This window comes from Hibiscus syriacus, unplaced genomic scaffold (assembly GCF_006381635.1).
Source record: "Hibiscus syriacus cultivar Baekdansim isolate YM2019G1 unplaced genomic scaffold, ASM638163v2 tig00000715_pilon, whole genome shotgun sequence".
NCBI lineage: Eukaryota > Viridiplantae > Streptophyta > Magnoliopsida > Malvales > Malvaceae > Hibiscus > Hibiscus syriacus.
The window spans coordinates 965,570-989,385 of record NW_024061811.1 but is presented as its reverse complement, the minus strand read 5'-3'; the positions used below and the strand labels follow the sequence as shown (position 1 = coordinate 989,385).

At 34.0% G+C, this 23,816-nt stretch overlaps 1 protein-coding gene across 2 annotated transcripts; it reads right to left on the bottom strand.

Moving 5' to 3' along the window:
- Positions 1 to 708: 708 nt before the first annotated feature.
- Positions 709 to 15,128, bottom strand: LOC120211308 (protein SMG7-like). Of its 2 annotated transcripts, none has more exons than XM_039209880.1 (8): positions 14,922 to 15,128; positions 13,781 to 13,885; positions 13,100 to 13,702; positions 12,839 to 12,961; positions 12,249 to 12,484; positions 10,218 to 12,163; positions 9,976 to 10,105; positions 709 to 719 (listed from the first exon to the last, which is right to left on the bottom strand). In XM_039209880.1, exons 2-6 carry the CDS (start codon positions 13,847 to 13,849, stop codon positions 10,237 to 10,239), a joined length of 2,958 nt encoding a protein of 985 aa, XP_039065811.1. In that variant the 5' UTR covers positions 13,850 to 13,885; positions 14,922 to 15,128; the 3' UTR covers positions 709 to 719; positions 9,976 to 10,105; positions 10,218 to 10,236. The 2 variants fall into 2 exon arrangements, with proteins under 2 accessions (XP_039065811.1, XP_039065815.1); XM_039209884.1 differs by lacking the exon at positions 709 to 719 and adding an exon at positions 9,435 to 9,825 and having other exon boundaries at positions 9,967 to 10,105; positions 14,922 to 15,033.
- Between the last annotated feature and the right edge of the window lie 8,688 nt (positions 15,129 to 23,816).

The window sequence follows — 23,816 nt, the reverse complement described above, 5'->3', positions numbered from 1 at the left end:
TATATATCGCATATTACATGTACCATTTCACGAGAAACACATATATCATTATATCAAATTATGTTTCTTTTCAAAGCCATGCACACTATTGAGAACTTAAGGTATGTGAGTACATAGAGGTTGTGCACAATGTGTCACCATAGCTCGATAAATCCCACTAGGGGCGCGTAGAATTTGTCCCGAAGACCACGTAGATGTCCCGAAGGACCATATAACACATATATCCCGAAGGACCGCGTAGACCCTCGACTCTTGGCATGCCAACTATACCTATAGCTCTCATAACACATGACATGGGCATTATCTTTTACCTCATTACACATTTACATATTCAAATCACATAGTTCTTTCACATATCTCTTTATCACTTTTCATATGATCACATAGTCACGTATTTTACTTTCACGTAGCATTTTCCCATGAAATTCACATTATTCATCCTTTTCAAACATGGTCACATCACATAGTTCTTTATTCCATTTCATATAGTTCACATATACCTTTTTCTCATATGCATATAACATATTATCTATTATCTTTTAACTCATATTACCTATGCATGTAATCTTATGACTTATTATCAATATCTCATGATCACATGACCTATTATCATAAATACAAGCATTTACATAGTTCACACATATAGATGCATTCAACAATTAGACATATGCTTTTTCTCATATACGATACATCTAACACCATATCACTATATGTTTATGCTTTAATACTTATATCATATAATATCGGAATTAGACTCATCGCAAGTCTTAATTCTTTAACATAACATACACTTATGATCATGTACTCACCTGGTCTCGATGAACCCTCTTAATTTTTGTTTCCGTTGCGTATCTTACTCTGTCGACTATCCAAACTTTGCTTTCGATCGATGTCTACACAATCATATATATATATATATACTATCAGTATCCAATTAATATACTTTAATATGTCATTTCATAGACTGAATAACGATTTATTTCATTTCCCATTAAAGTGCATCGGTGCATTCTACAGTGCATCGATGCATTCTTTAACAGGTGCATCGATGCACTATCATGCATCGATACACAAATTACATTCGATGTTTCCATTTTAAGGGGATGCATCGATGCACTCCTCATGCATCGATGCACCAACTGTACTCGATGTTTATTTACTTGAGAGTGCATCGATGCAAACAACCCAGAAATATATTTTGAGCCCGAAAATTCTTACTTCGACCTCAAATTCTACTTATTAACCCCTCCTTATGCCTTAAAACTTATCTATACATATATAAACTTTCTTATAACACTATAACACTTTACTATCTCCCATAATCCACCATAATTCTTGAATCAAAGAATTTCATTAAATTTTCCATGTGTTCTAAATTTAATTCTATCACCTTTAACTTCTTAATTAACCCATTGACAAGTCAAATCCATATTTAAAACTTCAAAAACCTCTTTATATCAAGAATTCATTTCTCAACCCTTAATCAAATTTACTTTCAAATTTTCGCTGCTTAATGTTTTAAGCTTATATAAGCTTACCTTAAGCTTATATAATACCCAAATATTCCATCCCAACTTATAAATTCCAAATTTAACCAAATTATATCAACTTACCTTTGGGAGTTGAAGCCATGAGAGGAAGAAGAAGAAAGAAAGAAGATAAGCTTCTGAAGCTTTTTCCCCTTTCACACGTGTTATCTCCCTAAATAAGGGAGATAAAATATCTTCCAAGCTAAATTACCATAATACCCTGATAATCATCTCATATTTACCCTTTTATCCAATAATGAAATATTCCTATTAAAATTCTTGAACTTTCAATTTTTACTAAATTGATCCCCAAATTTCAAAAATTATCATTTTAGTCACTGACCCAGATTTCGGGATGTTACAAGATCATATAATTTAATCATTTCAAGGCTTAGAGATATTTTGGATTATTTTACTCTTCAGGGGTATTATCGTTATTTTATTCAATTCTGTCAATGGCATTATTTCGGATAACTTAGGCTTGAAAGTATTTTAGATCTATTAAAGTTCAGAGTACTTTGCCTCTGCTTACTGGAGATTAGTTTCACCACTAGGGGAAGTCTTGGTCTTTTTTCAGTACAAGGGCATTTTCATAATTTTACCCCATAGGGCTATTTTTGGTAATTTATTTAACCTTTAAAGAGATTTATCAAAATTTATGGATCTTGAAACCAATTCATTTATTATCGAATAACTAAACTTATAATTATTATCGATTTCTCTTTCAATTTCTCTTTTTCGAGCCATCTAAGTCTTATTTAATGTTCTGTCTTTATTCCAATTTCTGTTTGAGTCTGATGATAGTTAAATACATCTAATGGACCAATCATTTACATTCATGCAGTTACCATCTATCAATGAGTTCCGAGAAGCATACAAAAGGTAGTAGAGTATTACCTCAATTTTCATGCCATATCGATCAACCATTTAAACTCCATTCGATCATCATTGAATACTAAATCAATTTTCAATAATTCCTCGGATACATAACAAACAAATTTATGCCAAAAACTGAACTTAACTGAGAAACCATATTGAATCCGAAGGTTAATTACTGAAAAATGGTTTATTGGATGCAAATTTAGAAAAATGACTTTAGATTCGGACTCAGGACGTCAAAAACGTAAAATAGGACTTTTCGGAAAATTTAACTTTTTCGATCAAAGTCAAAGTCAATGGTCAGATCGGTTAACTGTTCTGGTCAGGTCATATGGGTCGGGTCATACGGGTCGGGCAGACATGTCAAGTTGACTGGTTCGGGCTGGTCCAGAAGCTTCCAGGGCAGAGAAAGAAGCCTACGCATTGCCGACGCGTGACGGTGCGTGCGACGGCCAAGGAGGTTTGGTTGGTCGGTCGATTTGTCTAAAAGCATTTATACATCCAAAAGCAAAAAAATTAATTCCAAACCAAGCCAAAATCATGATTGAAATACCCATAAAAAAGACCGATGACTTACCCATGGCGGTCGAATAGAGCAACGACAGTGAGGCGATGATCCTTACGGGTTTTGTTTGAAAAATACGAGGAGCACGGTAGTCTAGGCGGTGTGTTGTACCGGTCACCGGTTCAACCAGAATCAGTGAAAAACTGAGGCGCGCGGGGTGGTTTCGTCAAAGTCTTCGACGACTCTCCACGACGAACAACATGGGTTTTGTAACACCCCAAAAATTTAGTTAGTGACTAAATTATAAGATTTTGAAATTTTATATCTAATTTGGAAAAATTAAAAAAGTTTAGGGACTTAATTGGAATATCTTGATGTTGGATTAAATAGCAATGAACGAATGAATGAAGGGCATATTAGTAAATTGATAAGTAAATGAATTAATTATTCCTTTTGGTTGATTATATAACATGTGGAAGAGAGGAAGGGAATATCGAGAAATCTAGAGCTTATTTTCTCCTTTTTTCCTCTTATAAACATAAGCCATAGCAAATGTGATATTAATTTTGGTTGATTATTTCTTACAAGTTAGTAATAGTTTTGATTCTTGAGATGTTAGAAAAGCTTAAGGAAAACTTAAAGTGGTTTAAAACTAGAAGATGGAAAAGTTATGGGAAAAATTTATAAAAAGGGGTTTTAAGTGAATTCGTGGAAAAAATGAGTTAATGAAGTTTGAACATAAATTTGACTTGTCATAGATGGAATAAGAAGTTTAAAGTGTTAGAAATAAGTTTAGAACATGTTGAAAGTTTAGTAAGATTCTTAATTTCAAGAGTTATGGTGAGATAGTGAAGAGGATGATGTGTTATAGTGATAAAAGATGGTTTAAGTGAGTATAGTTGGGTTTAAGTGAGTATAGTTGAGTTTAATGGAATAAAAGGAGTTCTTAAAGTGGAGTTTAAGTGAAGTATTGGAAATTTTCAGGTTGTAGGAGTATATTTTGGGTTTGTGGTATCGGTATTGGATGAGCAGTACCGATACTACAAAGCAATAATCGGTGATAATTATGTAGGGTATCGATACTTCATGAACAGTATTGATACCATAAGGCAAAAGTTTACAAATTCTTCATGGGGTATCTATACCGAAGTGGTAGTATCAGTACCATGGGTATCGATACCAATGTGGAAGTATCGGTACCATTTTTACAATGAAGTTCCAGAATCAAGAATAGGTATCGATACCGTAGGATAGTATCAATACTACAAGAATGGAGGTATTGATAATGTTCTTGTAGTACCGATACTACTCAAGTTGAAATTTAGAAATAGTGCTTTGTTTAGTTTATTTTGGTAAGAATCTTTTAGAGTAATTCGAATTATGATATTTATATGGATTGTATATTCGTGTAGATATCGATCGAAAGCAAAGTCTGAACAAGTCGACAAAGTAAGATTTACCGAGGGAGAGATAAGAGATTGGTATTGACTAGTGAGACCAAGGTAAGTACATGATATTATGTATAAGTTATTTATGGAATTAAGACTTGTGATGAGTCTAATTTCTATATTATATTACATGAGTACATGAATACAAGTATGTTATTGATATGATGTTTATGTGTATATGAGTATATGCATATGTCTAGATGTTAAGGGCACTTCTGTACATGATTTATGTGAAGGCATGTTTGTATGATAAACTATGTGAACTGATATACTTGAGTTATGTGATTAAAAGGAAAATGAGATAAGTTATGTGACTATAAGAAAATTTAACATGAGCTATGAGATAATAAGTATGCGATTACATGTTATGTGAGATGATCTTATGTGATATTCTATATATGACAATGAGCTATGAGAATATACGAGAATGTTATATGATCTATGTGATAATAAGTTATGAGACTACATGTGAAATGATATAAGTTATGTGATGATTTGTGTGACTATGTGAATATGACAAATATAAATGATAATACCCATGTTATGTGATATGAGAGCTAAGGGTATAGTTGGCATGCCAAGAATCGAGGGTTATACGTGGTCCTTCGGGACATATATGTGATCCTTTGGAATATATATGCGGTCCTTCGGGACATATATTTGGTTCTTTGGAATGTATATGTGGTCCTTAGGGACAATTCTATGTGGTCCTTCGGGACATTTATACGTGGTCCTTCGGGATATTTCTACGTGGTCCTTCAGGAAAATTTTACAAGGTCCTTCGAGACAATTCTACGAGGTCCTTCGAGACAATTTTATATGGCACTTAGTGCAAATTATATGAGCTGTGGTGACAACATTTGTGCACAACCTCAATGTACGCACATATCTTTAGTTCTCAGAAGTGTATATGGGCTAATAAAGAGAAAAACAAATAAATTATATGTGATGTATATGCTTTGTTATGTGAAATGTATTAGAGGATTTATGTGATGTTGTGTGTATTGATTGGTTAAACGTGTTATATGATGGTTACGAATGTTAGGCATAAAAGTATATGATTATAAGGACTAATAATAAGAATGTTAATCATGATAATGATGGTATATGTGCATATAAGCATTTTGTTATATAAAATGTACATGCATTGTTAAGTAGTTAGAGTTTCCATTATTCGTTTACATGTCTCACTAAGTCTGTGACTTAGCGTGTAAGTGTTTCACACGTAGGATCCAAGAAATCTAAAAAGCAAGGATAGGCGGCAGAGATAACTTAACATCATCAGAGATCATATCAGAAGCAATTTTAACAGTGGGTTCTTTTGTTATAGTAAATAATGTTGGCATGTACCTAAAAGTTTAAATTGCATATGCTCTGATAAGCTTTTGTAAACTTTTTGATTTAATATATGTAAATTATTTAGTTTATTTAAATTTAAGTATGAAATCCTTCTCTATTTTATATAAGTAAATGATTTGAAATGTTAATGTGACACCTCAGACTTGTATCTTGGTCGGGTACGGGTTGGGTGTTACAGGTTCACAGCAGAATATGGGTCAGGTTTTGTTCACAATTTGACAGTGAGTCTATCGGTGGTGTCGGAGTGTCGAACGGTGGCCGGATGGCGACAGTTTGAGGCGGTAAAGGTGGCTAACGGAGAAAATGAATTTGGGGTTTGATTTGGAGGAAAAAAATCAGATTGCTCGAGGGTTAAAATTCGACACCTTAAAATTAATAACTTCTAGCTCCTAAATTGGGGTGTAACGCTATTAGTATGTGTAATTATAAGATATTATTTGTTTATAATTTTTTTAACTATTGATAACATACAAATCCTATACACGTAATTATTCAAACTTATGACCTAAAAAAAGAACAACATTTCTTCTAATCTCGGTTGCCATTCAATTGTTTCTAATATAGAGACTATCATAATGCTTTTAACTTGTATATTATGATATAATCAAACGATAAAAATGCTTCTATCATAATAAAACAAAAGAAGTTGGTTTCTCTCCATTTATCACATGTAACATCAAACATTTATTTGTATATTATTATATGCGACATCCAGCATTTATTGCATGTGCCATCAATCCAATCTTTTTGATACAAAAGATTTTTAAGGAAAAATAACAATTGTGCCGTTAAACTCTTAGCATAACTTAGTAATTATGTGCAAAATCCTTTGTTTTACTATATTAAGAATCATTTAACTATATTAAAAATAAGAATTTTAAAAAATAAGATACATAATATAATTCTCAATTCCTTTTAAAAATATTTTGTTTTACAGTAAGTACATAAAATAATGATGAAATGTAAAGAAACTAACGATTGAGATCAATAAGGATGCAAGGTAGGGACGATGAGCATATGGAAAAAATGAGAAAGAAAAGGCCAACAAGCATGTGCAACCAAAGACAAACAGTCCTGTTAGTTATCAAAGCATGTCCATTTGTCTTGCTAACAACGTAGGACCTCTATTCATGGATGTAATCTCATTTTTTTAATTTCCACAATTTAATTTATATGAGGAAAATAATAAAAATATATTATAATATAAATGATTAGCTATTAAAACTTGTGTTTAATATTTAAGGAAAATTGTGTTGAGAAGTAAATATTTAGATGGGTTTGGTGGAGCCAAATGGTATGGTGGCCACTAATTCATGCGTTGGATATAAAGTGCCCTTTGTCCATTGATGAGTTAAAACTTGAGATTCGGATTTCCTTTCTCATTGATTGGAGGTTGAAGATGAAGATAAACAAGATAACTATGTCTTTTCTTCTTCTCATCCTATTTCATGTCTAAACTCATCTCAAACTCTTTGTTTAATAATACTTTAACCTCAACAATAATTCAAAAAAGTACTCAATTGTGCCCTAGCTCCAAAATTTATATTGTCACAGTGTTTAATAGTTAAATACTGAAGATAGTTATTTAGTGTATATTAGTTTTTAAAACTCCTTTTAATTCATAATTTTAACTTAGTAAATATAGTTTTTATATTACTTTGAACATTTGGGTAAACTACAATATTATTACAGAATTTACAAAACTGGTACCCTTTAACCTATCCCTTAGGTGGCGTTTGGTTCGTTGGAATGTTTCTGATGGAATTGGAATATGTGAAGGAATTGGAATATGTCAGGAATTAGAATCTGAATCTGAAACCTGTTTGGTTGGCAGAAAATTGAATTGTAATCCAATTTCATATTCTGTTTGGTTCGCAGACATGTCAGATGAATTTGATTTCAGTAATGTAAAATGACATAATTGCCCTTCTTATTTTTTTTACTTTATTTTAGTTTGTTTTACAACTAACATGTAGCAATATATTATAAAAATTTAAAAAATATTAAATTTTTATTTTATTAATTGATTATTCATTTTAATAAAGTATAAAAACCATGCTAATAAACATCATAAGTTAAAATTATCGTAATTAGGGATGGTCATGGGTCGGGTTGGGTCAGGTTTTTGGTCCACTCGACTCGACCTGAGAACAAGGGAACCTCCACCCGACCCGACACGAAATAATAAAAAAATTATTTTTATTCAATAAAAATAATAACTTAATTGAAAAAAATTATATATAGAGGGGTATTATTGTAATTATTCCTAAACCTTAAATCCTAAACTCTAAACCCTAAACCCAACCTGAACCCGACCCGAATATCACACTTAAAAAAACCTACCCGACCCATCCCGAACCCAATTTTTTTTTTAAAAAAACCGACCTGATCCTGATTTAAAAAAAAAACCCGACCCGACCCGAACCCGATTTTTTTAAAAAAAAATTCCGACCCGATCCCGATTTTTTTTTTAAAAAATCCGACCTGAATACCAAAATATTGATGATGGTAGTATAGTCAAATTTCACATTACCTCCTCCAAAGAATTTTAATTCCATCATTTTATGGATGTAATTTACTTTCCCTCATTTGATGGAATTGGATTCCGATTCTCCCTTTGAAAACTTAATCAAATATGAGAAAGTGATGGAATTGGATTCTAATTCCTCCTAATTTCAAGGAATTCCAACGAATCAAACGTCACCTTATAATATTTCTAATATGATAAAACAAAGCCTGGAAATCTGTCGACAACTCTCTATGATGTTTTCTATTTCTTTCTTGCCAGGGAACGTAAATATATGCTAATGTCATTATAGTTTATTAAAGGGACATCCTTTTGTCATATCTAAATTCTCAGTTGATCACAAGGGCGGATATATAAAATTCCTCGGTAGTAACAGCATATTCGTTTTCATGAAAGCTGTCAAATCGAATTTAGTATATAAAGAAAAAATATTTATATGTACTCATTTTGGAAAAAAAAGAAGGGTTAAAATTAAAATTAAAATTAAAATTAAAATGAATTATTAAATGAAAGTCTTGATCTTTATTGATTCATAATATGAATGGATGATTTTTTTACTTTAAATCTCATTTTTTTTATTTTCTTGATGTGTCGCATATTAATCACATCCTACCATAAACTGTGCTCAATATTACCTGCATCATTTTGCAAATGATAAGTTAATTTAAATAAAATTTTTAATAATATTGTATTAAATCTTCTAAGCATCATATTTTAAGGATTTTTGAGTTTGTAACTGATCAAATAAAAAAATTACACTATCATTTGAATATAAACACTAAAGGAGGTTTTGAATATTATTTTTCTGAAAAAGCAATTTGTTTCCAATAGCATTTCTTGATAGCATTTGAGCAGCCGAACAAGCAAGAGAGAAATTATCCAAAACGTTTTCTAACTTATCTATATTTCATAATAGATGATTTGAGTGAGACCAAAAATTCAACAAATTATACTTGACGGTCACTAAAATATAACAAAATAAAGCATGTGACAACATAAATTAAAAAATTAACTAACCCTATTCTCATATGTAATGAGATAAGAGGAACTAGGATAGTAGGTTATCCCTAACGTCAAGTTGAGAGCAACTTCCGTGAAAGGCCTCCGTTATGAATTGCCCTCAGTAGGACTCGATCCCACGACCACAAGATTAAGAACTTTGCGCTCTACCAACTGAGCATATGACAGCATGAAGTCTTTTATTTATCACATAACATGAAGAAGTCATTGATCCCCCCTATATATATATATATATATATGTATATTATTCTCATAGATATTAACTCAAAACCCATCCCCACAAATACCGAGTTTTACAAATCCCTCCCATTGATATTGTGGCTCATCATACCTCTAGAATAGGTCCACCACATTACATTTTAACATCTGCTGGCAGCTTCACTTCTATCCCATAGTTATAGGATACAAACCAAGTTTTATTTTGACCACAATTAGCCCCACAAACCAACAGCTCCATCCCAAGTAACCCTTTTTAAGGCACATTGACTCCCTTACAAATTTAGCATCTTAGTTATAACATTGGTTTTCCTCAATCTTCCTCCACAAATCTGGCTAAACCTGCAAAATTAACAGTAAGCTTCACTTTGGCTGACATGGCTCAACCATGTTCATAGCAGAATATCTACAGAACCAAATTCAAAAGCAACATAATCAGACCCTTGAGGTTTTCTTTAATGGAATAATTTAGTTCATACTCACTTGTTTAACAAGAAGTTCCCACTGGAAGCCAATGCCTCCCATGCTCCTTCAAAAACTCAACATTGACAATGCTTGAAGTTGGAGTTGAACTTGACAGCAAATGGAAGCAAGTACATTCACAGTATTCATTCTCAAGAACCTCAACAACAAAAACAAACACAGACAAAAATGTTATGTGAAAAGAAATTTAGCAACACTTACAATCAAACTACAGAACCGAGAGGCAGAAAATGAGGGAAGTTCCCACGTACCAGCTAAACTTCCATATTCTCACCCAAAATAACGACCTGTCCATGCTGATTGTCCTTGATACTGCTCAGGCAGTGAGGTAAACTGTTGGTTCCCATCCATGAGTTGTTGGTACAGTTTCTGTTCACGCTGAATTTTCAGTTGCTCAAGAATATTGTAGTCCTGCAAGCCTTTCTCCTTTTCCGTTTGAACCTGCACTGCAGGAACCTGCTTACCAGGGAAAGGAAAGCTTATCGTTCCAGTCAAGCCATTGCTTTTGCTATTGACAAACTGAGGATCAGCATGAGATGAATAGTAGAGGGAACTCTCAAGCCCAGAGCCTTTTAATAATGATGTCGACTGATGTCCATCCAACCACCTATAATCATCCATCGGAGGGTTCCCCAAATCTACAGCAGAAACAGATTCATTCAGTGGCTTTGTGGGAACAGGGCTAAAACCTGGTGGCGGACCAAGATGCCTAACAGGGCGGCTCACTGGATTCTTCTGCATCCCAACTAGTGAAGCGGAGGCAGTTCTAGCAGCCAAGGGATCACCGGTAACTCCAGATGACACAATGACATTAATTCTGGATGGCGTCACAGTTTCGGACATTTTTGTCTGACTGTAGTACATACCACTAGCACCAACATTGACAGGCTGCTGTATAGCATGTGGACGAGCAGCAGGATGAGAAAAGCCTAAAGTATCTTGGATCTCACTCTTTGTTACATGCCCGTTCTCCAACGTTGTCAAACCTTTCAAGCTATTAGCCAGAAAAGTAGTTTCTTCTGCTGACCACCTAGATCCATGCATCTGAACAGGTTGCAGATGCTGAGGGAGAATACCACCAACAGATACAGGCAGTGGATGACTAGCATCAAGCCTCTCATGTTGGCGAAGACTATCATAAGGAGCAGACATTGCACTGCCATAGAATTTGAGATCACTTACAGAACTACTTTGATTGAGCTTCAAAATCTCAGTGGGAGAATGATGTGGAACAATCACCTCAGTTTTCTTCTCACTCACAGCTGGCCGGAATACAATCACTTCATCATCATCATCCTCTTCCCCAGCCATTATAGGCTGTGGGATTGGCTGAACGTTTCCAATATTAATTATATTCTCAGAGGGGTTTTCATGCACCGCACTATTTGTTACCACTGGGGTAGGAGAGCTCAATGTACCATCTGCAAATGGCTCAACACCAATAAGAAATTTCTTAGCTTTCGAATCAAAACAAACAGCTTTCTGATCAACCCTAATGACATTAGCTAGAGCCTTCCCAGCTGCTAAAATTCTTTTGACACGGGCTTTCCTTTCTTTGTCGCCATCACTTACAAAGGAACGTTTCCTTGAGAAGTCCAAAATGGCATGTGCTGGAACAAGAGGCAAAAACCCTTGCAACTCAGAGTCCTCCCACAATGCAAGACGGTTCTCAGCTTTTCCTTCTTCATACTTACTCATATTGAAAAAGCAGGTCTCGTCTTCATTATTATCCATGCACATAGGCCTAATTGACAGAATTTTATTCAGCAATGCTATGCAATGTTTCCAGAAAAAAGATCTAGTAATCAACTGCTTCTCATCAGCATCATTACTAGCTGCAACATCAGGGCAAAATGCCAGCCATTCTACAAAAACCAGAATAGCAGGTAAAGTGTAGCTTGAAGAAACATCCCGGAGCTGTAAACATCTTTCTAGTACATGTCCCATCAACTCAAAAATGGCAGTGAAGGCATTCTGAAGTAGGGCAGCACGTTGTACAATTTCAGCATATGTTTGACCTTCACTCTCCCTCTTCAGATTGTGCACAGTAAATATGAGAATGGAAACCAGCCTAACAAAGAGAAGTGCATTCTCAGCAGGTCCAGTTCCAAAATTCAGCTCCTCTTCTGACCCAGACGAGAGAAGTTCACATAAATCACGGCTAATGTGAGTAAGAACATCTGCAAAAGTCTCCAGGCTGCACAGAGTAAACATTAATAAGGACACAACCCCAAAAAACCTCAGTCAATAACATAGGTGAACGAATTTCAGAGAAAATATACCTTGTGCGTGTAAAAAGAATGCCATTTAGACGGACAAATCGAACACAAAAGTACTTAAAAGTATCCTGGACACCAGATACTTTCTCCGTAGCAGGGCTTGCCTCTATGTTGCCATCTTTTTCTTTATATGAAAGTTTCGGTTCCACTTTCCCTCTACCTTTACCTGATTGCTGCACAGCAGGCTCCTTGAAGGGAGCTTTAACATCCCCAGGAAGCTGTAAGTAATTATGGCGATTCTGGAAACAAAAATTCATATATTAAATACAATTTCCACAATCATATACAATTTCAAATATTGGCATATAAATAATAAACCCACTCAAAATCAGCTTTCAAGTCGGCCACATTTTACATAGTATAATCACAATATTTACAATTGTATAAAAGCTGTGAATTCTCAGAGTTAGACTGCCATGTCAACAAACTAGCTGCATCCTCAAAGGAAACAAGATAAAAATGACACACATTGAACACATTTAAAAATCCTTTAAAATTCTATAATAGAAAGATTATGATAACTTTTCAAACATTATGCCATTCTGTGGTTAATTCCCAAAACCCAAAATAAAAACTATAATTTGCACTTATACCTTTTCAAATGCCACAATCAAGTTATCCCTTGCAGTTGAAAAGGGATTATCAACAGCTAAACTCCGGAAATACTGATAAACAGCCACCAGCTCATCTCCTGAGTATGAAGCTATTATAGCTAGCTGAAGGAGATAATTGAACGTGTAAAAATTCAGAATTGTGTTAAACAAAAGAAATTCAAGAGAAGTGTAAAAAGATTATAAGGGCATAAAGGTTGAGAGTACTATATTAGCAGGGAAAGGGAAAATAAAAAAAATAACCTGATGATGTGGATTCCCACTTGATGGCCAAATTGATGCAGCTTGCATGTAGTAACTTGAAGCAGCTGCATACTCACGAGATTTAGAGTCGCCATCTCCGTATAATCCTTTGTACCGCGCTAGGTCTCCCAAGTATATCAAGCAACGGTGAAAAGACACCAAACCCATTTTTATATCAGCAGATTTCTTCCCATCTTTGTCTACAACAACTTGGCTTTCTGAATCATCAGAAAAATACCCAAATGGTAGTCCATACTTTGCTCTGATTTTCAAAACCAGATCATGATAAAATCCCGTTGCCTCTGAAAGGAAAGTCTTAAACTGCAGTCTTATTTTTGTAATCCTGTCAGGTCGTGGAGGAACTTTCACACCCTGACATGTGTTCGATCCTGAAGAAGCTAGAGCACTAAAATGTGCCCTTAGTTCCTCAATCCGCTTGTAATGCAACTGCCACAAAGCATACTCAATATTGTTCTGCTCAGAAAAAGCATGGTCCTCAAGAATTATTGCCTCATAGTTCTCACGCATCTGCTGCCAGGCATTGGGATCCGAAGGTACCCGTGCCTGAGATGCTCTCCTACGATTATTTTCCAGCTCCATGTTCTGCAGAGAGCACCAAATATTAATTTCCATGTTCAGAAACTATAAGTAAACCTCTATCTTAAAGAAGAAAAAGAATACCTTCTCATAAAGATGCTCCGCATGCTCCCTGGATGAAGGAGCAGAAGTTTTATCAATCGGCACTATCATCTTACATGTAAACTGCTTCGTCAAAATGAAATAAACCTACAGATATTACACATCATAATCAACAAAATATAGGTCATGTATCATTTGATAAAGTGAGTTCTTACAAAGAAAATGCAGGGAACGACGCTTATCATCTAAAAACTGAACCACTATGTTAGTCAATATGTAACATAACCAAGTAAATAGTACAACCCCTATAGGCAGATTAAAAAGATGCTCATAGTTAAATTTCCAAGATTCAAGATATGAAAAAGAAAACAATCTCAGTGCCCACGTAAATGTAAATAAATCTATATAGCCATTAACTGAAACCCTATTATCAAGATAACCAAAATCATCAAAGACTGGCATCAACTCTCACAGAATGCAACAAGAATACATTAGATCAATGGAACCCTCGCCAGAATAAAACTCTCACAAAATGCAAAAATGCTCTAAAAAGAACAATTTAAAACCGTAATTCATATTTCAGAATGACTTCCTCCCCAATTTTCAGCTCTCAAATGGAAGCTTCATTCTGTCCCAAAACATCCGCAGGTATAAAACTCTTCCCATGCCATTTATTGCTTATCCTCAGCTGATTACTTGAACAATACTTGAAATTACTGTAAAATCTCTGGAAAAGATCCTAAGACTAATATTAACCCCAGATATGCCTACCAAACTTCGACGCTGTATCGGTTGTAGCAAATAATTATAGCTCAAAATTTGTAAAACCTAATATAATATTTACATTTTTTAATAACATCAATTTTTTAAAAAGGAAAAAAATAAGAACTAAGAGAAAAAGAATGAAAACCAACTCATCTCTTATCATCTCAAATCAAATTCAAACATGTTTTCTTCCATTTTCTCTTTCAATTCCTTCTAGGAAATAATAAGAAAAATACATTAAACATACAAAAAAAAATTGATTTCATTACCCGAAAAGACAAAAGCAAAAGAGTATCAGACCTGAAGTTAACAAGGAGATGATTACAATAACATCAACCACAATCCCCCAAAGTCACCGAACAAATATATCAAATCGGGAAAAATCAAAATTGAAAATAAAAAGGAAAAAGGAACTCACTTGATGTAGATCGGATCTGAAGAGAAACCTGGAATTAAAGCATGGGATACGAATTTTGAGATAAATAAATAGGCATTGCTTAGGGTCTGGTCGTTTGAGAGACGTGTTTTGGTTTTGGTAGAATTAGAGATGACCTTAAATTTTCGATTTTTCAATGTATTTCCTTTTTCTTTTATGACTTTATATTTTATTTATTTTGAAATTCGATTTAGATCCCTATGAGGAGAAGACTAAGGGCGGCTCTTGTAAACGGCAACGCTTTAATAGCTGCGGCGGTACTGCTTATTTTCCAGAACCATCATTGGGAATACTAGTTCCAGAATTAAGTCCGTGTTTTAATATTTTTATATTTATAATCAGTAATAAATTACTATTTTATAAAATAATATGAAAATAAATTTTATTATAAATAGTTTATGTTTGTATTATAAATTTTCGATACTATGAAATAAAATTAATTAAATTGTTAAACATAATTAAATATATTAGCAATTTTAATAATTAAAATAATATAATAATATATTTTTTTAGAGAAAATGATATAATAATATTTTAAATTATAATTAAAGTTTCAATAATAGAAATAATGAATGTCGAACAATTTTTATATTTTTCCTACTTTTTATTAAAATTCTTGAACATGAGATGTTTATTGATACGAGTTTATATAAGATTGAAAGTGTTTAGTGTAATTTAATATTATTTATTAATAGATTTAGATTAATTAAAATTATATTTATTATTTTATATTATAGAGTTATTTGCACAATATGTCCTCAAAGTATAACTCTCATTTTAAATTGATCCTTAAACTTTTGAATATTCCAATTTCATCCCCAAATTCATCAAAATATGTAATTAGTTTCAAACGTAATTTAACCTAATTTTTTTTCAAACATATAATAATATAACTTGGCCGAACGAATTTATTAACAAGGGGTGTGATTAGTATATACATATAGTTTGAGATTAAATTAGAATGTTCAAAAAGTTTGGGACCAATTTAGAAGGAAGATCCTAATTTTGGAATGAAATTAAAATTTTCAAAAGTTTAAGAACTAATTTAGAAAGATAGTCATAGTTTAAGGATGAAATTGAAACATTTAAAATTTTAAGAATCAACTTAAAATGAAGGTCATACTTTGAGGACATATAATGTAATTATCTCTATATTATGATTATAGTTAAGGTAAAAATTGGTAATTGCAACAAAGAATGTATTACTATCATTAAAAGAGGCGAATTCATAACTATTTGAGCAAGTGTCCACTATAAAATTTAAGTTTTCTTCAATTAAATATTTATTTTACTAATAAATACTTTTAAAATATTTTTGAGTTCATCACTGTCATTCAAAATTTGTAATATTATAATCCAACAAATAATGTATACTGACATCATTGCTTTTGAATCACGTAAACCAACATGCACCTATAAAACCTCGTGCATGTCGTTCATCTTCTCACAATTCACAAATATCCAAATTAAAACTCCAATTTCAAGCATCCCTTCACCAATAAGAGATCTGAGATTCCCCATTTGTTTTTCCTTACGTGACAGTAACTTATGAGGCAAACATGAATTGTATGGGGAAATTTCTTACAAGCTCAACTGACAGGGACCGAAACGGGTCCCAACATATTCTTACTATTGTTGGGAATCCATACTAGTAATGGGGAGTGATTAAGTTATTGTTGCTGAATCAAAAATCAATTGAATGTGTGTGTGTATCTGATGAAAAGTACAGTTGATAAATCAATTTTGGGTTCAACCTGTTAGAGTTTGACCAGTAACTGTTGTGTGGTGGAAACTGGAAAGTTCCGGGATAAATTGAGAGATAAAAACATTAATAGGCAAGCAAGTGACAAGTTCAATAGAGAGCCTAAGAATATGACGATTGTCGTTTTGATGTCAAAATAAATTCTTTTTTCTCGATTAATAAATAAAGGAAATATGTATTAAAGAGAAGCAATGGTCAATCCACATAGACATAGAGGTTTTGGTAAAACTGATTAAATAATAAAAAACTATTTAAAGTAAAAATAAAGAAAATAAAGAATGTAAAGTTGAAAATGAATATGGTAAAAACATCATCAAGCCTCGCTTTGACTCAATTTCCTTCGAATCATCGAATTAGATTTTTTCTTTGGGATTCACGTCAATTACTTTGTCTACAAGGGCAATCCTTGTGACTCTACTTTGTATACTGAATACCCAAGGCAATCTTTGATTCCGGCTTCGGAAATTGATCTGATTAACATCAATTGTCGTAGATCAATAACCGTTTAAGTTCGTGAAGACCGACTCAAATTGTTGTTTCAATAACTACTAATTTCGATCTCAATTCCCTCTTAGCGAGACAATCTAACCAAGAGTGTTCTCAAGAAGTCGAATGTGCTTTCAATAAGCCGATCATTCATCCCACACATTTAATTGCAACAACATATTGATCAAAGTCAATCTTTAATTTTGAAAATTGCTTTGATTTTGAAAATAAGCGCATAAATTGATAGAGATATTCCGAAGTTATTCAAGTGTTTTTTAATTCTCACGTTGGAATTGAGTCATCGCTTGCCCTTGGCTTATGAGAAAATTAGCTAAGCATGACAAAAGTCATACTTAGCATGTTTAAAAATAAAACTTAAAATAAAATAAAAATGAAAATGAAAACTTAAAAAGAAAAGAAAAGATAGAACTTTATAAAACTAGAAATAAGAAGAAGAATGAAATATGAGTTGTGTTTAGGCTTACCCCAAGAGAGTATTTAGAGCCTTTAAAATCCTAGAGATAAACATATAAATTAAAAGAAATATAACCCTAAAGATAATTCCAAATGTTTTTCTATGTTTTTCCAAATTCAAACTTTAAAAATAAAAATAAATCTCCTAAGATATCTATGGCCGTCCAAATTCCAAAAGATGCTGACTAGATATTCTAGAAAACTGTTGTTGACTGGACCTTCTAGAAACTGTCACGTCATACTGTGTCATACCCAGAGTCCTGACCATGTTTCCAGTCATGACCAAATAATAATAAAAATGCAGAATGCACCCTTTTTACTGTTAATTCTGGAAAGTAAGATCCTGCACGAAAATAAGTATAATACAACTAAATCAATGGCAATAAATCCATAAGATCGAAGATTTAACAAGCAAATATTATCGATTTAGAACACTCATCAAATTCCCCCTCACTTATCTCATGCTTGTCCTCAATTATGATATAATCAAATCAATTAAAAATTACATTTACTTTTCTTTGTCAAGTCCTACATTTGATAAAGCAAGGTAGAGACCACAATAATCATCCAAATCAAGACACCAATCAATTGAACATCATCAATTAGAACAAGTTAAATACAATTGTAACATCCATTCATTCATCAATCTTAATTCCACATAACTCAACGCCTCACCTGAAGTCACTCAAAGCACTCGATGTGTTTGGGGGTATAGAAACGCTCAATGTCAAAACCGACATGATATCACCATAGGCATGCAATTAAATCAAATCTTCATTACTAGTAAGAACAAAATGCATAAATCAAAGGGTCTTTTATTGGTTGTAACGGAGCTTAGGTAAAGGTGATAATAGGGTTAAATATATGGCTAAAAATTCAAGACAATGAACTACAAATAATAAGTAATACTCCATCAATCGACTAAGTACAACAAGCTAAAAGACACAATACCATCAAACAACACATTTCCTTTCGAAATGAATTTGATTTTTCCGCACTTGTGTTGTTGCTTTATTTTTCCATTTTTTTCTCATGTCTCTTTATGTTTTATTTTATTTTTTTCCTTTTTTTATTTTCGAATTGATATTTTTGTCTCTTTTTTCCGAAAAAAATGAAAGAATAACCTTTTTCCACTTTTGCACATCATACCATACAAAAAATTCTTCTGTTCAAGAAGCATACACTAGATAAATTGTTCACTTGTCCTAAAAAGAGTATAAAAGAGGAATGAAATAAAAAGGCTTGAGTTTATGAATATGGTGAAAACAAAGAATGGAAATAGGCTCAAGAGTGGTTAACTAGGGGAAAATGCATGGGTAGGCAATTTAGTGGGGAAAACGGAATGGTTAATCCTAAGGTTCCCAAATCACTTTTAAGCATCATGTTCATGTGTAATCTCGACAGTATTTAAAATGCAGGTTCTAGAATACCAATGTCAAATTCGACACACTCAATCCAACAAAATGAGAGCAAAATGATATACTCGTAAAGGCTCAAATATCACCAAATTGTTTTCATGCATTGAGCTAAGCACATTTAAACCAACAAAATCATGGAATATCATAAGAAATCTAACTTGATCACAATTCATGCTATCCGCTATCAAGAATATCTTAACCTAAACAATTATGTGTTCCCAAACAAGCATGATATACCAAAAATATTCAACAAGACAAAGAAATTAAATAGAACATTTCGTAAATCCAATCAACACATACTATCATCAAAATATAGAGATAAGCAAAGGAAAATTCAACCTAGACTCTATTTCCCCTCACTTAAGTCGTTTTGTCCCAAAACATAAAATTAAAGTACGAGAGAAAGAATAGAGAACTCCCCAAATTTATTGTCGACCACAGCCACGGCTGCGGTGAGAGGAGGTGGGACGAAAATATGAAATAATTTTAGCAATGTTCATCTCAATGGTGTTGAGACGATTATAGACTTCATCCATTTGTGTTTACACGTCCGGGCGAGGTGCTGCAGGTGGCGGTTGTGGCACATTGCGACGAACAAAAACTTGCTCGCTGCGATGAGTAAGGACACTAGGTGGAACAAAGTATGGTACGCTCAAGGTTCCAGCTAGTAAGCTCATCGAGTCCAAACATCGCTCATCCAAGGCATATGTAGAAAAAGTATAAGTAAACCTGGTAACATCAAAATTAGCGATTCAAAAAGCTAAATGAGTAATATAAGAGCCAAGGATAAGCGGGTGATTGGACCGAATAACGATCTCAAAAGCCCAAGCAAACAAAAACATAAGTTCACCCGTTGGCCGGCTGAAATACACCATAAAAAGAAAAGTTCAACTCGACACAAGGAAGAAGACGAGTCATTTCTACCAGAGTAATTGTAGGCGATGAAGCGATATATGTAATGTAAGGTCGGGTCATGTATACGATGAGCTCGAGTCGAGCGAGCATTGAACGTATGGCCTGCCAAGCCGGTGAGTGTCTCGTAAGCCATATTGACATCAACATCCTACGAAATCTCAAGCACAACAGTCAGATACATATGATTCATGATATCTGTCACAAACTCCATAGCAAGATTAAACTCAAAAATAGACATTGACAAATAATTTTTTCATAATCGAAAGGTAACAACATCAGGAGAGTTAACATTAATAAGACAATTCTGAGAAAAAGTAAAAGTGACGTAAAATTCAAAGACAAGTTCATAAAACGTTTAATAATTAATCATCAGATATAATGTCCAACCAATGGAAGCAAAGTAAGCATGAACAGATTCGCGTAAGTGCAAAGTTTCTAAGGTTCGAGTCGGAATATATTTACCTACATGAAACGGACGATGTCTTACCGAATCAAGGTGTATCAACTCCTCGTTAGTGAACTGTAAGTAACCTTCTAAAGTCTCTTCGGCAGAGACATCATACGATTGGCCTCGTCGATTATGTTTGGGATTCTCATGGGAAGGTTGTGGACTTTCAGGAAAAGGAAAATCATTCGGTCTAGAGGAATGAGACGGTGAAGTGGGCTGCTCGGGTTGATGTCATGAACTAAAGGCGTCAGGAGATGGTGTCGTAGGTGGAAAACAACATCAAAATCCTCTGTAAAACCATAAATCAGATGGTACATAAGTAACAATTGAATGAAAATAGGATTAAAATTTACCTTAGGAGTGTTTTCGGATACTGCCGAATGCATAGAGAATGATAGGAAGGTCGTCGATTGTAGATGAGAGGAAGAAGTAGCCACTGTTGTCATGGAATAGAATAATGAAGATGGTGAACGCGGTGTAGATGAATGGTGGACAGTGCTCGATCCGGGGCTAAAGGAGGCGGTGGGAGCGGACACCGAGTGATACGCACGCGGATGGAGAGTTTGGTGCTTAGCATTGGCCTCACATCAGGCGAGGAGCAGGTTGCTGTTGTTGGGAGTCAAAATCGCTCGACATGGAAATAAAAGCCGATGCGTTGAGGCAGCGACGTCCACCGAGGACGGTTGGTGGCGCGGTGTTTTGTTGGTTCCTTGTGCGATCCATTGCGAAGAGGGGCAAGTGGGGAAGAGTTTGACGGAGTGATGTGGTAAGGTTGGTGAGTATGAGTGTGGTGGAGGGAAAGAGGCGATGAAGGGTTATCGGGGTAGAGAGTCGGTGTGGGGAAAATGAATGAGTTTGGTTTAAAATGAAGGGCACGCGAGGGTGTTTTAATTTGGGTGAAATTATGGTATTAAGATAAAAAATTTAAATTGAAAAGGATAATGAAAGATGAGATAGGTGGGGCCTGCAGTTAAAGAAAAAGAATAGGAGAGCTATGATGAAAGGGCTGCGGCAGGTACTTGTCTCTAGATGGACGACAAATATGATTTTGGGTTTGCTAAATTGCACCGACCTATAAGGGAGATGCTAACGTGTGCCATCTTTATTGAAACAGTGTACACGACTTTAGAACATATTTTTTCAATGCCTTGTGCGATTGCTACTACTAACGTGATCCAAATTTTACACTGTTTGAATGAAAATTTCGTAAATATTCTTTTTTTTAAGCTCGATTGAAAATATTTGATTCCTAAAAATAAAACAAAAAAAAAATGAAATTTGCTTAACTGAAATAAAATAAAATAAAAAATGCAACGAAATTAAAAATGGGTTGCCTCCCATAAAACGTTTTTGTTGAATGTCGTTTAGCTTGACAACCTGACTTAAGACGACAAGTTCTAAGAGAAATACTTCATCCACTTCATACGTTTTTTTCCAACTAAAAACTTCCTTATTAGAAATTCTACGATCGTATAATTCTTTTATTTTCTCATTGTAGAATTTGTCATTCTCATAGATTTTTCTTTGATTTTTTTAGCTTTGAAAGCTTATCCGAAATAATAGCCGGTGAAGTAGAATTTTCTCCTAAAAAGGCATTCTTTAAGTGTTTCAGCATTCATTTAAGTTCTATCTTAGATGCCTGCAAAACAGAAGGCATAACTTTAGACTTAGAAAGAATCAAACGTAAATCATAATGAATAGAAAATAAATTTTCCAACTCCTTGATTTCCTCATTGTAATCTTCTAATTTCCTGCATAGATCAGAAGATACATTATTTTCTACAAACTTATTTACCAAAGGATCAATAATATCAACATAATTTAGGCTCGCCACTTTGTCTGGGTGTTTCATTTTCTTATACAGATCAAATTTAATGATCTCACCATCAAACTCCACGGTTAAAGTCCCATTTCTTATGCCAATCTTTGTGTACGCAGTACATGGAAAGGGACTCCCTAATAGAATATCAGAAGAAGTGCTGGTATGATCATTCTCCATCTCAATTACATAAAAGTCAGCAGGAAATATTAAATCGTTTACCTCTACTAGCACATTTTTCAGGAGTCCTTCAATGTAGATCACATATATGTTGGCAAGCTGAATTGATATTTTTGTATCCTTTAAAGTCTCATTAGTAATCATATTGTAAACAGAGGGATGTATTACATTAATAGAGGCGCCAAGATCACACATGAGTCGCTTTATCAAAACTTTACCAATTTTATAGGGTATTGCGAACATACCTTGGTCTTTCAGTTTTTGTGGCAACTTTTGTTGGAATACAACTGAGACATGTTCTTCTAGATTTACCTTCTCGTTCCCGGTAAGTTTTCTCTTTGTTGTGCAAATGTTCTTAAAAAATCGGGCATATCTTGAAACATTTTGGATAACCTCAATGAGAGGTATATTGATTTCCACATTCCGAAATACATCTAGCATTTCCTTTTCCTCAACTTGTTTATCTATTTTTACTAATCTCGATGGAAAAGGTGGTGGCACGTCATAGGAAGATGGTGTTGGATCTGTTTGTACTTCGTTTCTCTTCTTCTGGAATCCTGAGTTAACAATATTCTTTCCTTTTTGGATTGCTTTATCTTTTAGAACAGGTGGCGCGACCACGTACCACTCTAAAGAGTGATGACGCTGATATACTCCCTTGGATTTACCTCGGATTGAGACAAAAGTTTACCTTGTGATTCTAAGCGTCCTACGGTCTGAGTCAGTTGGCTTATGTGCTTGTCCATCTCTTGTAAGTGTGCTTTAGTACGAATCTGGAACTTTTCCTGGGAATGAGATAATGTTTCAACGATTGATTCTAACACTGTTGGGGTAGTGGAGGTGGTCTTGGTTGATAAGCTTGATTTGGCCTTGAGTTTTGAGCGTAACTGAAATTTGGGTGATCCCTCCATCCTGGGTTGTAAGTATTGTTGTAGGGATTATAAGCCCTCTGTGGAGGTCCTGAAAAGTTCCCTACTATATTAACTTGAGCTGTTGTGTCATCTTGAATCAGTAGACAACCGTCTATTGGATTATCAGATATGCACATATTCTACATAATCTGTTGGGTCATATCTTTCCTACAACAAGAGAGTTGACTACTTCAGTTAATTTATTTATCTTACTTTCTAATGAATATGAACTTATCTCATAAACCCTTTAAGGAAGTTCATTAGTTGGGCGAAACAGTTGGGAATTTGCAGCCATTGTGGAAATTAAATCTTTAGGCTCGGTAGGAGTCATGTTCACTAAAGCTCCTCCACTGGAAGCATCGATCATTTTCATTTCCTGGGAGGTTAATCCTTTATAAAAAATATTAAATAAGTGTTTGTTCGGTTAACCCATATTGTGGACAACTAGCACATAATTTTTTTTA

Excerpts from the sequence above, each read along its gene's own strand:
- LOC120211308 (XM_039209880.1), bottom strand. The coding sequence starts at position 13,849 with ATGATAGTGCCGATTGATAAAACTTCTGCTCCTTCATCCAGGGAGCAT. Across the intron at positions 12,962-13,099 it reads GTGGGAATCCACATCATCAG|CTAGCTATAATAGCTTCATA; the intron begins GTTATTTTTTTT and ends TATCTCCTTCAG. Across the intron at positions 12,164-12,248 it reads ATTCTTTTTACACGCACAAG|CCTGGAGACTTTTGCAGATG; the intron begins GTATATTTTCTC and ends TACTCTGTGCAG.